This window comes from Coenobita brevimanus, chromosome 97, assembly GCF_032717465.1.
Source record: "Coenobita brevimanus isolate Jiangsu-jjx chromosome 97, ASM3271746v2, whole genome shotgun sequence".
NCBI classification, from domain to species: domain Eukaryota; kingdom Metazoa; phylum Arthropoda; class Malacostraca; order Decapoda; family Coenobitidae; genus Coenobita; species Coenobita brevimanus.
Window position 1 is genome coordinate 8215729 of NC_137050.1, and position 22653 is coordinate 8238381.

At 45.0% G+C, this 22653-nt stretch overlaps 1 protein-coding gene across 1 annotated transcript in view; it reads left to right on the plus strand.

Annotated features, from left to right (window-relative positions):
• Positions 1-3008: 3008 nt before the first annotated feature.
• mRpL14 (mitochondrial ribosomal protein L14) overlaps positions 3009-22653 on the plus strand; it is an 89146-nt gene continuing 69501 nt past the window's right edge. Inside the window, exons 1-2 of the mRNA XM_080283470.1 lie at positions 3009-3176; positions 9014-9217. Coding sequence (XP_080139596.1) covers positions 9016-9217 — 202 coding nt within the window. The 5' untranslated portion in view covers positions 3009-3176; positions 9014-9015. The remainder of the gene's footprint in view (positions 3177-9013; positions 9218-22653) is intronic.

The window sequence follows — 22653 nt, forward strand, 5'->3', positions numbered from 1 at the left end:
GGATATGTACACTGTCAGGTTCCGTTTCTCATAAATATCATATGGCCTGTTGGATCTGGACACTGATGGGCCTGGATATGCACAATGGTAGGCCTATTTGGCCAGATGGATATAAAACTGTTAGGCCCGAGTACACACAACACTATACAGCCCGATGGATGTGGACACTGTCAGGGCTAGATATACGCAACAGTGATTGGCCAGATAGATATAGATACTGTAAGGCCTGGGAGCACACGATATTATATGGTTGGGGTACTAGGGAAACTGTCAGGGTTCACTATACACAGGGGAAACACACTGTCCAGTTTTCCTGAACTGTTGGGCCTGGGTAGGTTACAGCAAGGCCTTGGGTTATAGGTGGTGCCCAGGCATGGGAGGCAGGTCATCGGGCATGTCCTCCCTCAGGAGGCACGGGACTACTGCCAGGGGAGAGGTTGTCTGGCTGGGGCCGTGGGTCAGCATACAGGGAGGCCCTTCCCTGGTGGGGCCTCGACCTGTGCTTTGGCCCCGGGTCAGTGTACAGGAAGGCCCTTTCCTGGTGGGGCCTCGACCTGCGGTGTGGCCCTCGGGACTGGGACCAAACAGGGCCAATGGGAGCGCCTGTCCATGTTGGCACCTGGCAGAGGGTCATCTGGAACTGGAGCTTCGGAGGTCACGCCCCGGGGTCCTGGGGGTGTCCCTGGAGGGCTGGGGGCTGCAGTCACCACTTGGTTGGACCGCTGTCAGGAGCTGCCTACCGCATCCCTTCCCTGCAGCATCCGTCAGTGTAGGGCGTCGTCCAAGGGCGATCCATAAGGCGTGGATCCCCATGTCCAGGAGAGGTCCATGCCACAGCTCCTTAAGCTGCAGCTCCTCTGAAGGACTGCACCTTTGAGGAGAGAGGCGTCCCACTCGTCCTCTGGATGGGTAATGGGCTGAGCCAGGGACTTCCTCCGAAGGGGTAGTTCCAAGGGCCATGGACGAAGGGTGTACAGTGGCTGTCCCTTCCCTGGTACATACAGTTGCCATTACCATGGTTCCACGGACCCTAGGAACGACAGCTGAAGGGCGTACAGTGGCCGTCCTTTCCATGGTACATACAGTGGCCGTCCCTTCCCTGGTACGTAACAGTGGCCGTTACCGTGGTTCTGCCTCTGCCTGGTTTTCCAGCTGAAGGGCGTACAGTGGCCGTCCCTTCCCTGGTACATACAGTGGCCGTTACCGTGGTGCAGGTTCCAGGGGTGGCTGCAGCTGATGGGCATACAGTGGCCGTCGCTTCCCCGGTACATACAGTGGCCGTTACCGTGGTGCTGCAGGGGGCAACAGCTGAAGGGCGTACAGTGGCCGTCCCTTTCCTGGTATGTACAGTGGTCGTTACCACGGTGCTGCTTGGGACTGTCTGTGGACAAGTCCTACCCCGATCCTGGCGAGGGCTGGTCCGGCTGCGTTGTAGTTGGCCGGGACTGCTTTCCTGCGGGTGGTCGTGTTCCGTGAAATAGGAGCATAGGTCCTTGGGCCACCTAGGCCCGTCTTGCTTGGGCCAGACGCTCTCTTCATATGCCCCTCCGTGGAGTCTTCCTGGGGTGGGTGTGGGGCCGTGGGTCCATCCCGGGGTGGGTGTTGTGACACCTTTCCCTGGGTGTCCCGGGGGTGTGGGCATTTCAGAATTAGTTGGAGAAGAACAGGGACGTTTTAGGAAGGGAAGAGGTTGTGTAGATCAGAATCTGATATTCATTCTTAGATCTTTAATGGAAAAGTTTCTAGAGAAGGGAAATAAGTTGTATGCGGCCTTCATGAATTTGGAGAAAACTTATGACAGGGTGGATAGACAAGGATTGTGGAAAGTATTAAGGATATATGGAGTAGATAGGGTGCCTTGAAGAGTATGTATGACGATGCTAAGGCTGCAGTGAGTGTGGATAGTGAACCGAGTGAATTTTTCTATTTGAAGGGTGGATTGAAGCAGGGATGTGTCATGTCTCCATGGTTGTTCAATATGTAAATGGATGGGGTTGTAAAAGAGATACAAGATAGAGCAGTGGATGTTGGAGCGGTCCTACTGAGAGAGGGCAGTGTTTGGAAACTCCCTGTACTGTTGTTTGCAGGTGATGCTGTGTTGTTATGTGAAGACGAAGGGGAGTTACAAGGCTTGGTGGATGAGTCTGGGAGAGTGTGTAAGAAACGGAATCTAAAGGTGAATGTATGGAAGAGTAAAGTTGTGGTCTTCGAGAGAAGTGAAGTCAGTGAATGTACAGTGAGGTTGGATGAGAAGGAAATGGAAAATGTAAGTGCGTTTCAGTACTTGGGCAGTGTGTTGAGTATGGATGGAAGTTTAGAGGGTGGAGTGCCTGAAAGGGTTCATAAAGGAAGAAAGATTGCTGGTTCCTTGAAAGCAGTGATAAGAATCAGGGAAGTGAAAAGTTACTACATGACAGTATTGTGATACCAACTCTAACGTATGGAAGTAAAGCTTGGACCTTGTTGGAGGGACAGAAGTCAAGAGTGAGATGAGAGCAGTGGAAATGAGATGAACATGCGGAGTCACATGGAGAGACAGACTGACAAATGAGGAAGTGAAGGACCGTAGTGGTGTGGATGTGGATGTGATAGGAAGCGTTAGGAGAAACACACTGAGGTAGTCTGGCCATGCTGAGTGATGGAAAGTGAGAGACTAACGAGAGGAGTGCATGTGAGTGAGGTGGAGGGGAGAGGGAGGGGGGTGGCCAAAGATGAGACGGAGGGTTGGAGTGGAGAGGCATATGAGAGAGGGGTGTGTGAGCTGGGAGCAGGGCAGTGAAATGGCGGATGACAGGGCGACATGGAGGAGATTTGTTTGTGGCCACCCCTTACGGGATTAAGGCATCTGACAATAGATAGATAGATAGATAGTCACCCATATCTGTCTTCATTCATTTTTACTGGTACTACAACATCTTGGGTATATTTTAAAATGACAGAAGAGTTCTATCTATCTATCTATTGCCAGACACCAAAGAGTTACAAGTATATATTCATCTCGAATGACAACATCCAGCTTCTTGTTCTGACCGGCCATAGTTGACGGGGAATCGTCCTGACAGCGTCATGTTATTGTTGTGACGGCGAATGAAGCTGAAAAGAGCCTTGCGACTTTGCGGGCAGGCCGGCAGGCTCAGTAGAGAAGAAGCATTCACAGCCATCGATTTCGATACAGGGTACGTTATTATTATTATTATTATTATTATTATTCACAAAGCGTATTTAGGCATAGTATGAGGTGATTATACTGCAGTAGTTGGGGGGTCCAGGCCCTCCCCTCACTCCCAAGTCTTCCATCACGATTGATGTTTTTGAAAATTATGCTAACTGGAAAACAGTGCAGGTATGAGGTACCTTTTTTTTTTTTTTTTTTCCTAACTAAAATAAGGGTTTAGTTTAGGTATCAAAGAGCATACCAAATCACTTCTTTCAGTTTATTTTTTTGGTTGGTAAATAATAAGTGGTAGGTGGTGGTGACCATCATCCACTCACTTGATGTAGTGCTGCCTACTTCTTAGCCTTTACCATTCTTTTTCTGTGCCTGCCCTCCTCTCTTCCTATTTCTTCCATCTTTCCTGTCATTTCTTACTGCCTTTCTTTCCATTACAGGTAACATTACATTGAGTGACAAGTTAAATGGTTTTCTGTTAGGCAAGAAACCATTTACAGCGCTGGGTGGTAACCATATAACCAAACCATACATGCTCCCTATGTGTCAACAAGTGGGTTGGTGGAGGGTCAGTGCCCCTCCCTGTAAAACAAATAACTTGAGTCAAATGGCCACCCCTTGCAGGATTGTGGCATCTGGCAAGAGATAGATAGATAGATAGTAAATAATCACTTTATTGTGATTTTGTCTCCATTTTTTTCTTTTTTTTTCTATTGTTGACTTTTCTGATGCATCTTGTTTCACTGGCCTAATGGCAGACACTTAGGATAGCCTACTTTAAAAGACTGAAATTCATATACTTTTGCAATTTGACAGGTTAGTGTGGTAGGTGATGGGTGCCATCATCCACTCATTTGATGTAGTGCTGCCTACTTTTTCCTTGATCATTATCATTCTTTTTCTGTTTGCCCTCCACTCTTCCTATTTCTTGTCACTTTTTATTACTCTTCTTTTCAGGTGGCTTTACATTCATTGACAAGCCTAATGATTTCCTGTAAGCCAGGAAACTATTTACAGCACTGAGTGGTAACCGTATAACCAACCCACACGTGCACTACGTGTCAGCAAGTGGGTTGGCGGACAGTGAGTGCCCCCTCCCTGTAAAACCACCAACTCAAAGACAGATAGCTCCTCCCATACAGTATTATGGCATCTGGCTATAGATAGATAGATACAGTAGTTTGTCAGGTTATATTAGGGTAATTTTTTACTTTAGTCCTACCCTGCCATACTTTCTCAAGAGTTTCAGAATGCAATGTTTTATAGTGTTTTATAGTGTTTTTCATGTGAATCTGATAGTCATTTCTGTCGCAAATCACTCGTTTTCCGTAACCCCCCCCCCACTGTACCAAGGTTATAAGGAAAATACAACGAAAACGAGTAATTTGCACTGAAAATGACCACCAGAATCACATGAATAACACTATAAAACATTGCATTCTGAAACTCCCGTGAAAGTGAAAATGACAACCAACCTAAAGGAACAGCTCCCGAATTACTCGAAACAACCCACATCGGCCTAAACGGCACCGAATTACTAAGAGCAGCCGAAATATACAGATATTACACACCATTTATATATATCTCCATCACTTTACTAAAATAACAACCTAACCTAACCTACCTAACCTAATCACGTACCTTAACTGTTCTCCTCACTGGACTGATCCTTTACAATCTGTGGTTTCGAAGGCACAATACCTTCTCTTCTTGGTCTTGGGGAGTAGGTATTTCCTGGTGCACCTCCAAACTTTCTTGTCCTCCCTGTAGCTGCACATGACGTTGCACTGAGGACACATTACTACTTTCGGCAGTATCCCGTGGTTTCTAAAAATGTGAAGGCTGGCCACGTTATCTTTGTGTGTTTATTTAATTACATCAAAGAAACTTGGGGAACAACCATCACAAAGGGCAGCTATCGTGTAACTGAATCAGTTCTGAGTTCAAACTTTCCCGCACATGCGCGGGCTCACATACGAAATCTCGGCATGTGACTGACTTGAAATGACGTCATGGAATGTGATTGACTAAGTTCAATTTTAGTTACCAGAATCTGGCAGTAGGTGGCAGGACCAGAACCTGGTGTTTACTCCACCATGCTGGCCAACCTTAGAGCAGCATCCTGGCTCCTTCAGATAAGAAAAAAAAAAATAGATTTCGGAAAATATTTATTTGCAACGGATGTGTACTGAGAAGAAAATGATGTATTCAATACACCCTACATATAGAGGAAAGTCATAATTTCCAGCCGCCGGGTAGGAATAAAGTAAAATAATACCTATATCAGGTTATGTTCGTTTGGGTTAGCTTGTTAGGTTAGGATAGATTTAGGTTAATGTTCGTTTAGATGAACTTATGTAAAGTTAACCCATCCGGTACCCACAACGTACGATGCATGTTGCAACTTTCTTTCACGCTCAGTCCTCACAGTGTACGATGTACGTTTTGCTGTTGCAAGGTCCATTGTTTGTACATTATTCAAATTTCGTGTGTGATTTTGGGTATGCATACACGGGACACCTTCCTCTACCACACCTTAGTACATTACTGATAATATGTGTGCTTGAGATAATACTAGGCTCACAATAATTATAAGGCCTGTAAATATGCGATAATATGATGCTCACTATAATAGCAAGGCCTGTGGTGGAAACTGGTATAATGTTAGTGGAAAAGTATAATGTAAGTTGAAAAATAGAATGTAAGTTGAAACAACAGTCATAGTGAGTCAGTTGTGCAAGAATTCAGCGATTTTCATGTGTTCGTGAATGAAACAACGCTTGTATCGCATATATATATGTGTGAAAACCAATATATTCATGTACCACATGTAAATTTGTACCAAATTAATAAATATCTACGTATTTTGAGTGGTTTCCAATAGTTACCCTACCATAGAAAACGTGACAGTAGCAGCACGGCTACAGAAAATACACTAGATCACATGTTCAGCGGGGCACCTGTCTAGACCATTTTTAACCACAGGTGAGCACTTTCTTGGTGATTTTCCATTGTTTCTCACCAAAAGCAGAGGATTGAGGGGGAAAAAAAAAAAAAAAAAAAAAAAAAAAAAAAAAAAAAGGTGAAAATTTGTCGGGTTTTGGGGGTTGGTTTTGTAATAAATTGATTGGTAAGGGGTGGGTTAATTTAGGTTGGGTAAGACTAGGTTGTTATTATTTAAAGATAGGTTAGTCTGTAAATTTTGGTAGACATGAGTAGGTTTTTGGTAAGTTGCCACCATTGCACATGAGAAACAAACTTAGAGAAATACAGAATATTGGGTGTTATTTTACAAGTTGCCAATGTGCATTTCAGGGATATTACCACCATAACCGCATAGTATATTACCTAGGAATGCTAATGAACCCCCATAAGCCCATTTGGAAATTGATATTTACAGAGATAATGAATTTAATTAAAATTTCCCCAAAACCATACCGTGGATCTTGACTCAGCCAGTCCGTGTAAGAAAGCATGCGTTTGTATGTGTGTTTCTCATAACGTCGACTGCGCATATGTCTGCTAGGTCTGTTTCACCAACTCATAGGCATACTTTATGTCACATGATGGTATTCTGCCAATCAGTTTGAAGCACGGTCTTTGATTCCTTCTGGGTGGAAAATTCAAATCCTTCTCACTATGGTTTCCGACGAAGTAGGACGTGAGCTGTGCACCGGTTGTAATATTGATTACTTACGCTTTATTAAGCATTTCCACTTGGAACCTGAGGATATCGTTGAGTTATTGAGAAAACATGGTGTAGTTTTTCTGCTAGTTTTTGTTGAGATTTGAGTGAATTTGACCTTCATTTTTGTTGGAAATGCATCATTTTGCCTCTCTTTCCAATCATTGACTTTGACTGGATGGGGAGGTGAAATGAAGCATTTTTGACAAAACGAAGGCAAAAAACACTCAAATCACATCAAAAACCACCAGAAAAATATACTGCACAACCTAGACCAATGTATCTCTAAAGTAAGCATTCTGCTGCAGCACGTTAGGTTTGGTTTGGTTAGTTTAGGTCTGTTTGGTTAGGTTAACCAGTTGTGCAGTATATTTTTCTGGTGTTTTTTTATGTGATTTGAGTGATTGTTGCCTTTGTTTTCTGTCAGTCAGGTTAGGTTAGGTTAGGTCTGTTTGGTTACATTAGGTTAGGTTAGGTCTGTTTGGTTAAGTTAGGTTAGGTTAGGTCAGGTCTGTTTGGTTGTTAGGTTAGGTTAGGTTAGGTCTGTTTGGTTAAGTTAGGTTAGGTCTGTTTGGTTAGGTTGACAGGTTGTACAGTATATTTTTTGTGTGTTTTTTGTTGCAATTTGATTGATTTTTTGCCTTCGTTTTCTGTTGGTTAGGTTAGGTTAACTGGTTGTGCAATATATTTTTCTGGTGGTTTTTGATGCGATTTGAGTGATTTTTGCCTTTGTTTTCTGTCAAAAATGATTCATTTCACCTCCACATGCAGTAAACGTTCATGATTGGAAAAGAGGCAAAATGAAGCATTTCCGACAAAAATGATGGTCAAAATCACTCAAATCTCATAAAAAACTATCAGCAAAATATACTGCACAACCTGGGGGGTGTATTGGCAACTTGTGAAATTTTACCGAGTATTGATATAATTATTAGGTAAACAAAATCAACAGAAAACTATCATTTACCATCATTAAAATGATTGGAAAAATATAGAAAACATCCAGGAAGAAGAGGAAGTAAATTGGCAAGGTACAGTATTTCTGCTGCTTAAAATATAACATTACTTCATATCTTTAACCCGTTAACTGCACATGGCGGTTTTTTGGAGGTGTCCATGGTGGGCAGACATAGGGGTAAATATGAAATTTCCCAAGGGCCAAATTTTGTCTTAGGAATTGAGAGAACATATGCCAAAGTCTATAGTAACGAAATATTAGCTCAATATTTACCTTGGCAAAGCTGTGGAAGAACATCGAAGTGTCTGATTCCCTATTGGAATGTATGATTTTCGTTTGCTTTTTTGGTTTCGATTTCGGCTTCGGTTTGAAGACTCAAACATGCTTGCATGGGTTGGCCTTGGTCACCATGGCACTATATTCGAAATTCACATGTGCAGCCAAGGCTGTATTGAGCAGTTGCACTCGGCACAGCCTAGGCTGCATAGAGCAGTTAATGGGTTAAACAGCTTCCTGTTCTCGAGTTCAAAAATCTTTCCACCTAAACTTTTGGGGCATCACTAGGAGCTTTCTACCTTCACCCACGGGTCAAAGATAAGACCCGTTACAAACGAGGTGGCTTTATTTCCAAGCAGTTTTATATTCTTATTTTGAATTTATAGAGTCCTGGTTCATATAGTTGTACAGTATATTAAATTTTGTGATATTTTCTACAGAATCGCTGGGACCATTTGGGTCACTGTAGAGAACACTGTGCAGGTTGGGTTATGTTACAGTAGCTTAGCATTGGTAGGTAGTAGGCCCATGGGAGTGGTTTTATAAGACATTTCACATGTGAATTCAAGTCTTCAGTAGGTGCAGTAATGAGAATCATTTCATTTTGACAAACAGTTACCATGATCACATTTTAGCAGCTAAGCATGGACATTCTGGGGATGAAAGAATAGTTTGAAAGTATTTATTCTGTTAGCCTCAGAATGCTCTCTCTCTCTCTCTCTCTCTCTCTCTCTCTCTCTCTCTCTCTCTCTAGGTAATGCCAAACGATTTTATTCAGCGTAACAGAGATGTCCTTGGCATATGAGGTTAGAAGTAACATTCATAAAGTCTCAGCCAAAGGATGTCTACTGTATTTTACAGTATTAATAAAACTTTTCAGATGATAGAATTTTTTTGTAACTGTGTCACATTTATTGTTGCTCAGATATGAATGTTGCACCAAGAATGGAGAAGATGATGAGATGTGGGAAGAGCATGCATTTGCACACCAGTGCTTCCCTTCAATATATCCAGAAACAGACCCGGCTGCGAGTGGTGGATAATAGTCAGCTTGGGAAATCAGCCATGTTGGAAGGACGACCACCTAAGTGTATCCATGTTTATAACAAGACAGGATTTGGATATACAGGTTGGTCTGCATATACTGTATATAGTTTCTTGTCCGGTGCTATAACCATTTCTTACCATAGTGTTGTATTTTATTTCATCATTACTCTATATTGCATTAAAAAAATACAGTACATCTATCCATCCCTCATCCAGTCCTGTGTCGCCCCATGAGGAGCATAGGAACCCGGGGCTTGGCAAGTTGTCCTGACATTAAGATGAGTGTGACAAATATATAAATATATACCGGTATATATATATATATATATATATATATATATATATACAGTACCCTCGCGTCCAACATGCGTCAGTCCAGCACGATTCACGTCCAGCACGGAGAGCAAATAATTAGTATTATTTAATACGATTTAATTACTGCAACACGAGTGTGTTAGCATAACACGGTCATACTGGACATTCCCATGATGATGACAGCCAATGAAAACTTCTGATAAAGTAGCCTTCCCCACCTGCTATCGTGACGTGATCGTGATGCCACCCAATTAAAAACGCTTCTGCTGTCACGTGATGTTTTGTTTAAATTTCTCCCGCCACAGCGCCACTCAGTCGCATAATTCGCATTGGAAGGTGCTTTTTTCTTGCTGCATTTTCTGCCCTTGTTACTGCATTTTACCCTGCTCACGATGCCTTGGAAGCCTTCTGAGAACCCCAAGAAGCGTCGGCACCTCCCTCAGGCCACCAAGCTAGAAAGTATCGAGAGGAAGAAGAAAGGGGAGAGGAAAGTTGACATTGCCAAGGCCTACGACATGAATGAAACCAACGTGATCATAATAAAAAACTTAAGACAAGATCTTGGCAGCCGAAGGCTATCACACGGCACTTCATACCAGGTTTGCCGAGGATACGATGGTAAATCGGAACGGTAACGTGGTAAAATTGCCGACGATACCACGGGCATTTGGAATTCATCTGGATGGATTCCTGCCGAGCATACGATGGGGAAAACAGTGTGACCAAAACCCAGGTGACTCAACAGAGAATGTATCGTACTACAGCATTGAACATTTAGCCTGACACTGAATACATATTAATGTTTTAGAATAAATATCAATCGTTTTGAAACCCTTCTCATCAGTGTGCATACCAGTTTATAAACAAAGTTGCTTCTCCTTATTCTCTACCAAGTCAGTGACAGCGATCACTTTCCACAGTCACGAGACGGGGCTCTGGCATCAGTGTGAGAAGCATGCACTTTGCCAAGGATTACAGGGCTAGGACAGGCAGAAGCAGGACCTTCCATGGCTGTGGACGAAGATAGTGATTCTGAGTGTGATTTCGAAGGATTTATGAGGGAGGTTTGATTTTGAAGGATTTATGAGGGAGGTTGAGGAGGAGCAACAGCCATTACCTGCTAGTGACGCCAGCAGCCATCCTCCGGGGACCCAGTAGGACTAACTACAGCCTTGGATACCACCTTCCATTCCCAGCAAGCCCACCATCACTATCCTAAAAGGTTAGTTATCATTCATAGCACAGTACCATGTATTATAATTACAATAGTACCAATATATGTATAGGTATATGGTAGGTATTTAGAGTGACTTTTCCGAGGGTTGCTGACATAATTCATTTTTCCCCATAAGCTCTATTGTTAGTCCAACACGTTTTTGGTCCAACACGTGACCCATGCATGACAATATTACCGTGCTGGATGTGAGGGTATTGTGTGTATATATATATATATATATATATATATATATATATACACACACACTAATCCCTCCACTATCCGATGTAATAGAGCCAAAGGCATGTCCAGAAAGTGGTCCCGTCCAGATAGTGGGCCCCTGCTTCCTGGACTGGTACTTATGGACCCTAACCCAGCCTAACTTTGAAAGCCACCTAAATAGCTCCCTACCGGACATGCATAGCACCTATTTAAACCTATTTAAGACCCTATTCACACCAATAATGGACATAAAGCATGATATAAATGAAAAGGAACCAAAGAATAAGGAATTAGAAGTGACTGTACCTCAGCCAGGGTACTTACAGCACGTTTGTGGCCGCCGTTTGTAAGGTTTTGGCAGTGGTGAAAATGCTCTTGAAGCATGTACAGTAATCCAGTGTTGTGCTGCACTTACAGTAATTCATTTCACTGTGAGTTATAACTGTTTGATACTGCACATTGTTAATTGCATCAGTTCAGTTTCAACCACCAGGTTTGCATTCCACAGTTAATCCTTTGCACTCTAAATTCTAATTTCTTAACACTGCACAACACTGTAGATTCCCGTGTGGTCTAGTGGAGAGGTATTGCAGTTTATTCACCGTTTATTCATAAATAAATGAACATGTGTGGCTTCCATTACGATAAGCTACCACTCGCGATCAGAGTTAGGCAATAACTGTTTGGGTGTTGATGAGGGGGAAACAGAGTTGCCAGATTGCAAGGGCCACATTACCAAACTCCTCAGTTTTCATTACCAAATTCGTAAAGCTAACATTTATTCTTCACTAATTATATATACAAGTGGAAGTAAATGTAATCACTCTTATAATTAAAAGCATGTTGATTATTTTCACACTATGTACGTTAGGAGATTAATCAGAGAGAGCAAACAATCCACCATCTCCATCCTGTGTATCCTCATACATGTGAAAAATCCTTTTGGTAATGCATTACTCTGATTCATTACCAAACGAATATTTCATGATCAATTTGGCCCACATTTGCTAATGAAAAATACCAAATGGCAACCCTGACAGGGGAGAGGGGAGGGGGGAGGAAGGGGTGAGGGTCTGTGGTGTAACAGCTGTTCAGCTTTGCGCGGCAATTTCAAATTACGGGTGGGAAAAAATTCAGATTTTGGGGGGGGGGGGTTCGGAAGGTCCAGGCCCACAATATCCGGTAAGTGGGGATGTCCGGAAAGTGGGTGTCTGGAAAGTACAGGGATTACTCAGTAATCCCCCCACTATCCGACGTAATAGAGACAAAGGCATGTCCAAAAAGTGGTCCTGTAGATAGTGGGCACCAGCCTCCTGGACTTGTATTTATGGACCCTAACTCAGAAAAACACCTATACAACTTCCTCTGGACATGCATAGCACCTATTTAAGACCCAAATCACACCAATAAGGGATATAAAAGACTGAAATAAATGCAAAAGAACCATAAAATTAGGTTTTAGAGGTGAGTTTATACAATATTAATCATTCTGGGTACTTAACAAGTCCCTGGCTCCTGGACTGGTAGTTATGGACCCTAACCTAGCCTAACTCAGAAAAACACATCCCTAATGCACATGCATAGCACCTAATACCCTATTCACACCAATAAGGGACATAAAAGAGTGAAATGAGGTGTTAGAGGTAAGTACAGTATGGAAAATACAGTACAGTACAATATGAAACATTCTGAGTACTTAGAGCAAGTCCCTGGCCATCTCGATGAATAACCGCCTCCTCTCAGACTCTTGACAGTAAGAAGGATTTCCTGAAGCACTTGCAGTACACTGTTCATGAAGTCTTGCACTGAACTTAGTCATTTGCACTCAGAATTCCATTCGCTTAACACTGCACACTCTTGTCTTACTTATGCTCCATTGTAATTTTATGAAATAAGTGTTGCACTCTGCACTTAAAGTCTTTGCACTCATAAATCCATTTTCTAAACATAACACACACTAGTTAATTTTAGCTACATTGAAAGTCTATTAAATCAGTCTCTTTTCACTCAGAATTCTAATTTCTTAACAATATGCACTGTTTTTCTTTCACTGCACAACACTAAATTCCCGTGTTGTCTAGTGGAGAAGTTCTTGCCATTTAATCACTGTCAGAGTCTGAGAGTAGCACATGGAGGTGACCTAGGGGTGCGTCTCTGGGTCGTGGTGATGGCGTACCCACTGCAGACGACTCTGAAGATAGGCGCAAACTCACGTCGAGCGGTGACTCCACCGTGGCTGATGTGCTGGGCTGTGGCTTGGAGCATGAGGGCCTGTCTTGGGGAGGCAATGGAGTGGAGCCAGGGCTGGGCACAGCGGGGGTCACGGGCCTGAAAAAGCTGTCAATCGTTGATTGACGCAAGGAACGATGATTCTGACGATTAATGATGAGCTGCCTGAAAGCATGCACTTCCTCCACAAGTCCCAAGGGCCCCATCTCTCTGTCGCAGTCCGGGTGTTGCAGGTAGTCCAGAACGAACTCTAGGTGTTCCCGGGGTGCGCTTAGCTTGGGGATGGCTGGAGTAGTGTCATGCTGAGAGGAGTCCGCATCATCGTCGCCGTCCTCATCGGAATCTTCAAGCTGGGTACTGACACCTGCAACTGAAGATGCGATCTTCATATCAGACAGGGTCTGATACCCAGGATCGCCCTTGTCGTCATCCAACCACTCATGCACTTTGTCCACATCAACATTGTCCCCATGCGCACGTAGACGTGCATGGAAGTCATCCACTTCGAAACCTAGGAAATCGTGCTCCACATCCGTTACGAGAAGCAGACGAGACCAACCATTTTCTAGAGTCTTGACAGGGACTTCCTTCCATGCACTGGCCCAGTTGTAAATGGCAGACTTGATGTTGCAGCGGCGAAGGTTTTCTAAAGTCCGCTGGCCTTGCGTGTCCCGTCCCTCCCTGCGCTTGTCCTCGTCCTCGAGAACAACCATCACCTCGTCCAGGAAATTCCGTCGGTATAGCCACTTCGTTGCCACGATCACTCCTTGGTCCATTGGTTGGATAAGAGCAGTAGTATTAGGTGGCAGAAACATGCACCTAATGTGGCCATTATCAGCCACCAAGTCCTTGTCGCACAGGTGGGCAGGTGCATTGTTGAGGAGAAGGAGGGCCTTTACCTGGTCGTGTGGGATTCCCAGTTTCTCCATCTGGTAATGTATGATCTCTTTGATGAAATGGCGGTGGAACCAGTCTTTGAAGATGTGGGCTGTGAACCATGCCTTCAAGGAATGGTACCAGACGACAGGAAGGACATCCATCACCCCATGAAGACACCGAGGCGGCTTTGCACGGCCAACAATAACGGGCTTAAGCCGGTGCATGCCGTTGGCATTAGCACAACACAAAGCAGATATCCTTTGCTTGGAGAGCTTGCGGCCAGGTACACGCTTCTCCGTCTCCTCGGCTAGAGTGTTTGTAGGCAAAGAGCGATAGAATAAACCAGTTTCATCAGCGTTGTAGACTTGACCGAGAGTGAGGCCCTCCCTGTCGATCAAGCCCTTCACCTTGTGCCGAAACTCCTCTACTCCATCCTCGTTAGCATCCAAAGCTTCGCCATGAGACTTACGGTTGGTAAGGCCATGTCGTAACTTGAATGCGAAGAGCCAACCCTCGGATGCCTTGAAGTCTAGGACGTCGTGAAGCCTTGTGAACTTCTCAGCAGCAGCCTTCAGCTCTGTGCCACGCACCATCACACCAGCAGCACATTGCTGTCAATACCAAATCAATGTGGAGCAGTCGACTTCAGCATACTTGGGAGTAAACATTATTTTCCTCTTATGTTGCGTTTGTTTTTCGACGAGAAGTCAGTCGTGTACTGCATGGGTTTGTCTCGCGATCTCTTGATATCAAACAAAGTAGATCGGGCCAGGTTGAACTCACGAAGGATGCGTGACGAAGACCATCCTGCATCCACTTTTTCCAATATCTCCCTCTTCTTCTCCAGAGTCAAAACCACTCTCTTCCTCTTCTTAGGCATCATCACACACACGAAGAAGAGGCACAAGAGCAACAGGAGAGCCTGCAGCAGGTAAGGCACCACCACAAAAGCGAGCACTTGGGCAGCGATGACGACGAGCGTGCACTCACGACAAGAGACGGGCGGTAAATGGGGAGGATGCAGGGGTGTTCTAGCAGATGTCGGAGGAACGATGCACCAAAACAAAGCTGTCCCGCCCCGCGCGTGCCAAATTCAAATTACGGACGGGAAAAAGTCGGATTTTTTTCAAATTTTTTGCGTTTTTCGGACCATTTTGGGAATATTGGATCTCGGGACGATAATGTCCGGTAATGGGGATGTCCGGAAAGTGGGCGTCCGGATAGTACGGGGATTACTTTGTATATACAGTATATATATACTGTATATATATACAGGATATATATATACCCTGTATATATATATACACACAAGGTCAGACCTGCTTACGAAGTATCGACTTCTGAAAATTCTGGAGATACGAAAGAAATAATTTTCAAGGGTAAAAAAAAGAAGAAAAAGAAAAAAAAAACTGTCTTACCAATTCAAACTGTGCCAAGTACAAGTCCATGGTCCCCAACAAATGCTGACTGTGCGTTCCAGCCTTCTTCCTGCTTGGAAACCTAGAGCATTGTTGTTATCAACATATGTAACATCAACTGCAATTTTGGCATTTACAGTGCTCAACAAAAGTATCGAGCGCCTATGTCAGGGTGCGCAATACTTTTGCTGAAAAAAGAATCACCCTTTTTTTTGGACTAAAAATTGAGCCAGAAGTTTGGGCCGCTAATATGACGTCACGGCAGCCTGAAGCCTTACTGCGCGCTGGTTGGCTGCTGCCTCAGTTGCCTACAGGCTGCGTGAGAGAGAGGAACTCCGTCGCTCCTCCCTCTCTTCTTGCGCCATTTTTTACCTAGTGTCCCGCAGTGTTTTGGCTTTCGTCACTTTATTATGGCCCCTACCCGTGAAATGTCGAGTGAAATCATATCACAGATAATTGCTCTAAAGGAGGCAGGCCACCCCACGAAGGAATTTAGTGATTTGGTTGGTGTGGCTCGATCAACAGTGCGGAGGTGATGTGCTCGTTTTTGAGTGGAAAATAGTGGTGACGTTCCTACAAAGAAACTGCGGTCTGGTAGGCCCAGGAAAACTTCCCCGAGATCTGTTAATGTGTTAAAACGTGCAGTGGAGTCTAATCCTTGTGTGAGTGCAAGGAAGATTAAGGAGACCAACCCAGAAGTGTTTGGTGAGGTTTCAGTGCGCACGGTTTCTCGAAGAGCCTATGAACTTGGTTACACAAGCCACAGGCCTGTGAGAAAGCCTCTTCTTTAATGTAACCAGCGACTTCGTAGGGTTGCCTTTGGTAACAAGTACCTTAACTGGGGTGAGGACCAATGGTTGTCAGTGTTGTGGTCTGATGAGGCAACATTTACTGTTACCTGTAATCAAGGAGCGTGCGTGTACCAGCGCAGAGGTAGTGACCCGCTTGACCCCCGTTGGGTGGAGAGCACAGTTAAACACCCTGATTCACTTATGGTATGGGGTTGTTTCTCTGGGAAGGGTTTGGGGAAGCTTGTTGTGCTTCCCAAGAACTGCAGGGTGAATCAGAACGTTTACCTGGAGCTTCTTGGTGATCATTTATCTGAGTCCTTCGAGCCCACAGGTGCACGAGTGTTTCAGCAGGACGGTGCACCTGCTCACAAACCAAATCTGTCACCAACTGGCTTCGTGACTGCGAGGTCTCCTTCATGAAAGACTGGCCAGGCAATAGCCCAGACCTCAGCCCGATAGAAAACCTCTGGTACCTCGTAAAGAAGAATCTCCAAGGGAAGGACGTGAGCTCTCTGCCTAAGCTGGAAGCAGCCATTCGTGAGTCCTGGGCAAGAATACCACCCCAGCACCTGAGGAACCTCGCCCTTTCACATCCACATGTCTCAGGTCCGTGAAGAAGCGCAAAGGATACCCTACCAAGCATTAAAGGTAAATATAATGCATTATTTACATGCTTTTTCAATGTTGAAAGGTTTGTTTCGTAGGAGGGACGCAGGGCGCTTAATACTTTTGTCGAGCACTGTAGACTGGATCATTTTGCCCCAAATGTCTCAGAAACGGAAAGTAGTGAAAATGGTGGTAGTAGCAGGAGAAAACGGCATGCAATTGCAATGGAAACTTTTTTTCTTTTTTTTTTCCCTCAACTCTGGGCATAGGCTTCACAGCCTGCTCCCAAGGCCCAGTAGTCCTCCTACGTACCATACACCTCTACATGTCACCACCTCAGCGCTAACACCCCACCATCCATATTGAATACATGCTAGGGCTGTCTCATACAGGACTGGTGTACCTGTATTGGTATTAGCGGGGGTGTTTTTACGACATGTCAGCAGGTCTTCTGGTAGATCGGTAAAGTCTGCTTTACATGAAATTCAAATCCTTAAACTGTTCCCTGCCCCAGCAGGAATTTGAATCTGGGTCCAGTAGGACTGCAGGCCACCTCACTACCAATTGAGCCACCGCCTCCGCTGGACATAATTACAGGAGTGGAGAGAGGAGAGAGGCTGAGTGATGTGGCACGTGTGTTGAAACTGAATCTTTCAAATGTAAGAACAATTTTAAAGGACAAGGAACTTCTCTTACGCAGTACTATACAGAATACGTAAATATATCACAGTCTTTGTATTTAACCTTGTTTATATTAACCATACATGCATGAAAATAAGGGCTACTAAGATTGATAGAAGTTTAAGGGAAAAAAAAAATATCACAGTCTCTGTATTTAACCTTGTTTAAATTAACCATACATGCATGAAAATAAGGGCTACTAAGATTGATAGGAGTTTAGGAAAAAAAAAATGGCTTATGAAAGACCTTCAGGAACCAATTATTTTCGTAAGTTGAAGACTCCCTGTGTGTATGTATATATATATATATATATATATATATATATATATATATGCATATGCACATATAAAGACCTTCAGGAACCAATTATTTTCGTAAGTTGAGGACTCCCTGTATATATATACAGTATATATATATATATATATATATATATATATCCATCCATCATTCAATCCTACATTGCCCAATGAGGAGCGTAGGAGACCGGGGCTAAGCAGTTGGTCCCGGCATTTGAGATGAGAGTGACCAGCCTCATTCATCCCTGAGTGGCATTACATGAGCAATCAACCCCAACCACCCCTTGGATATAAACCTTCACTGGTTCAATCCTATTGGAGCGCAATAATTACTCACTAAACCACCAGGCGCCAAAATTTGGTTATATGATTACCACCCAGCATAGTAAATGGTTTCCTGGTGTACAGGAAGCCATTTGGCTTGTCACTCAGTGTAGAGTCACCCACAGGCAGAAGGAAGAGGAAAGAATGAAGGAAAGAAAGACAGAAAAGGAAGTGTATAATTACCCGTAGGCAGAAGGACAAGGAAAGAATGAAGTAAAGGAAGACAGCAGAGGCTGGAAGGAAAGAAGGATGGAGGAGAGGAAAGGGCAGATACCAGACAGCAGCGCTACATCGAGTGAGTGGATGGTGAGCGCCCCCACCTACCACAAGTATATATATATATACAGTAATCACTCTAATATCCGGACGCCCAATAACCGAACATCCCCACTAACCGAACCTTATCGTCCTGGGATCAAACATTCCCAAAATGGTCCGAAAATCCAAAAAAATTGGAAAAAAAACCGATTTTTTGCCGTCCGTAATTTGAACTTGCCGCGCGCGCCGCGTGAGAGCATTGTTTTGGTTCGTCATTCCTCCGACGTCCGATAGAGCGCCGCTGCATCCTCCCCACTTCCCGCCTGTCTCTCACCGCGACTGGACCTGCGCTCTTCGTAATGGCTGCCCACGTGCTCGCTTTTGTGGTGGTGCCGTACTTGCTGCAAGGCCTCCTGCTGCTCTCTGCCCTACTCTTAGTGTGTGTGATGATGGCCCCGCCTCCTGAGAAAAAGGAAGAGAGTGGTGTTGACTCTGGAGAAGAAACGGGAGATATTGGAGAAGGTTGATGCGGGTTGGTCTTCCTCTCGCATTCTCCGCGAGTTCAACCTGGCCCGGTCGACTTTGTTTGATATCAAGCGTTCCCGAGACAAGCTCATGCAGTACACGGCTGACTTCTCGTCGAGAAGCAAGCAACGTGGAGAGGAAGGTTATGTTTACTCCCAAGTATGCAGAGATCGACCGCCTCCACGTTGATTTGGTATCGACAGCAACGTGCAGCTGGTGTGATGGTACGTGGAACGGAGCTGAAGGCTGCTGCTGAGAAGTTTGCAAGGCTTCACGACGCCCTAGACTTCAAGGCATCCGAGGGTTGGCTCTTCGCGTTCAAGTTGCGACATGGCCTTACTAACAGTAAAGCACATGGCGAAGCATTGGACGCTAACGAGGATGGAGTGGACGAGTTTCGGCACAAGGTGAAAGGCTTGATCGACAGGGTGGGCCTCACTCTCGGTCAAGTCTATAACGCTGTGAGGAAACTGGCCTATTCTATCGCTCGGTGCCAACGAACACTCTCGCCGATGAGACGGAGAAGCGTGTACCTGGCCGCAAGCTTTCTAAGGAACGGATATCTGCTTTGTGTTGTGCCAATGCTAACGGCATGCACCGGCTTAAGCCCGTTATTGTTGGCCGTGCAAAGCAGCCTCGGTGCCTTCGTGGGGTGATGGATGTCCTTCCTGTCGTATGGTACCATTCTTTGAAAGCATGGTTCACAGCTGTGATTTTCAAAGACTGGTTTCACCATCACTTCGTCAAGGAGGTCATACATTACCAGACGAAGACACTGGGAATTCCTCGCGACCAGGTAAAGGCTCTCCTTCTCCTCGACAATGCACCTGCCCACCCGTGCGACAAGGACTTGGTTGCTGAGAATGGCCGTATTAGGTGCATGTTTCTGCCACCTAATACGACTGCTCTCATTCAACCAATGGACCAAGGAGTGATCGTGGCAACAAAGCGCCTGTACCGTCGGAAGTTCCTGGACGAGGTGATGGTGGTTCTCGAGGACCGAGGACGAGCGCAGGGAAGGACGTGACACTCGAGGCAAGCGGACTTTGGAAAACCTTCGCCGCTACAACATCAAGTCTGCGCTGTACAACTGGGCTAGTGCATGGAAGGAAGTCCCTGTGAAAACTCTTGAAAATGGTTGGTCTCGTCTGCTTCTCGGAACAGATGTGGAGTACGATTTCCTAGGGTTTGGCGTGGATGACTTCCATGCACGGCTACGCACGGCGACGATGTTGATGTGGACGATGTTCGTGAGTGGTTGGACGACGACGAGGGCGATCCTGGGTATCAGACGTTGTCTGATATCGAGATCGCGTCTTCGGTTGCTGGTGTCAGTCCCGAACTTGAAGATTCCGGCACGAAGGCGATGATGATGCAGACTCCGCCCAGCAGGACACTACTCCAGCCATCCCCAAGCTGAGCGCACTCCGGGAACATCTAGAGTTCGTCCCTAGACTACCTGGAACACCCGGACTGCGACAGGGAGATGGGGCCCTTGGGACTCGTGGAGGAAGTGCGTGCTTTCCGGCAGCGCATCATCAATCGCCAGAATCGTCGGTCCTTGCGTCAGTCAACGATTGACAGTTTTTCAGGCCCGTGACCCCCGCTGTGCCAAGCCCTGGTTCCACTCCGTTGCCTCCCCAAGACAGGCCCTCATGCTCCGAGCCACAGCCCAGCACATCAGCTACAGTGGAGTCACCTTTCGGCGTGAAGTTTGCAGCTGTCTTCAGAGTCTTCTGTAGTCGGTACGCCATCACCACTACCCACCGATGCACCCCTTGGACGCCTGCCAGTGATACTCTCGGGCTCTGACAGTGAATAAACAGCAAGAACTTCTCCACTAGACCACACGGGAATTTTGAGTGTTGTGCAGTGAAAAAAACGGTGTGTTGTGTTATGGTTTACAAGTTGGGGTAAATGAGTAAGATGAAAAGAAATTTAACGTAACTAACCTTCTTTGTTTTGGCTTTGGAAACTTAAAAAAACTTGGGAAAAGTTAATGTGCAACACTTAAATTTAATGGAACATTATTTGGACTAAAGTGAACACTGTGAAAAGAACGGACTTCTGTGTGTTAGTGACTAAGTTCAGTGCAAGACTTCAGGAAGAGTGTAGTGCAAGTGCTTCAGGAAATCGTTCTTACTGTCAGAGTCCGAGAGGAGGCGGTTATTCATCGAGGTGGCCAGGGACTTGCTGTAAGTAGCCAAAATGTTTCATGTTGTACTATTTTCCATACTATATTTACCAGAATGTTTCATATTGTATTTTTCCCATACTATACTTACCAGAAAGTGTCATACTGTACTTCTTTCCATACTAAACTTACCTCATGCATGTGCAGTAGGAATGGGTTTTTCAGAGTTCGGTTAGGTTCGGTTAGGTTAGGTTCGGTTAGAGTCCATAAGTACCAGAATGTTTATTAATGTATGAACATACTTCTAAACCCACATTTTATGTGTCTATTGCATTTATTTCAGTCATTTATGTGCCTTATTGGTGTGATTTGGGTGTTAAATAGGTGCTATGCATGTCCGGAGGGAGTTGTATAGGTGTTTCTCTGTGTTAGGGTCCGTAAGTACAAGTCCATAAGCTGGGGCCCAATATCCGGACAAAACCAATATCCGAACCTACCGATGGCTCTATTGATCCGGATATTGGAGTGATTACTGTATATAGTATATACATATGCATATGTATATATAAAATATCGTTTTCATTTTTTAAGGCTCCAACTTGTGTCAGCCTTGGTCACCTAATGGCGGCTCTCCATGCTGCTTGATCTATGGCAGCTTCCCTATTCAGTCCCTTAACCCTGAGGTCACACTTAACAACCTCGTCCCACGTCTTTTTCGGTCGACCCCTCGCAGCCCCACCCCGAATATTAACGCTTCTCACATTCTGCATCCAGTTATTATCCCCCATCCTCTCCACATGCCCAAACCACCTCAATCTACCTCTCCTTATCACAATACCAATACACTCCAGTCCCACCCAATCTCTTAACTCTTCCATCGTAAACTCAGGCCTTGCTTGCAGGGACGCACTGCACATCCACCAAATCATTGTCATTTCTGTATGTTTGAGCCTGTGAATATCCTCTTCCTTTCTGCCCTCATTTCACAGCCATACAGCGTTGCACTCCTAACACATGCCACATACAAAGATCCCTTAGCACAGAGGGAGAGCCCTGTCAGTGTAAGGAGAGGCAATAGCTCCCTGAACTTCTTCCAACCACTTCTTACTCTAGCCACAGAGCTAGCTCCAGGCCCACCTCCAGCACATAACATGTCTCCCAAATAACAAAACTCTTCCACACACTTAAGAGACTCACCAGCATCTTCAATCCTTTCACGCCTAACTACCACCTGCTCTCCACGTAAAATCAACATTATCTCCCAGTCTGCCTCTATTACCACTACATGTCTTATGCACCCAATTATCACAGACACTGCACAAGGTGGAATTACTTCCCATGCCCTTGTGGCAAACTGCACATGGCCACTCTCCCTTGTCTTTGACAGTACCGCCACCAACCCTAGATATCATCACTTTTGTTTTATCTGCATTTACCCTTAACCCCTAAAGCGTGGCCAATGGACAGCCAACCCCCCCCGGGTGGCGGGGTTGTATCGCAGTCTGAGTACCTGTTGGAAAATATTAGCCAAAAATCAGAGATTAACCCTAGAACATTATACTTGGTATGGCAGATAGTACTTACATTCATCTTTCTCCAGAGACAGGTGTTGAGCCTTCGTGGA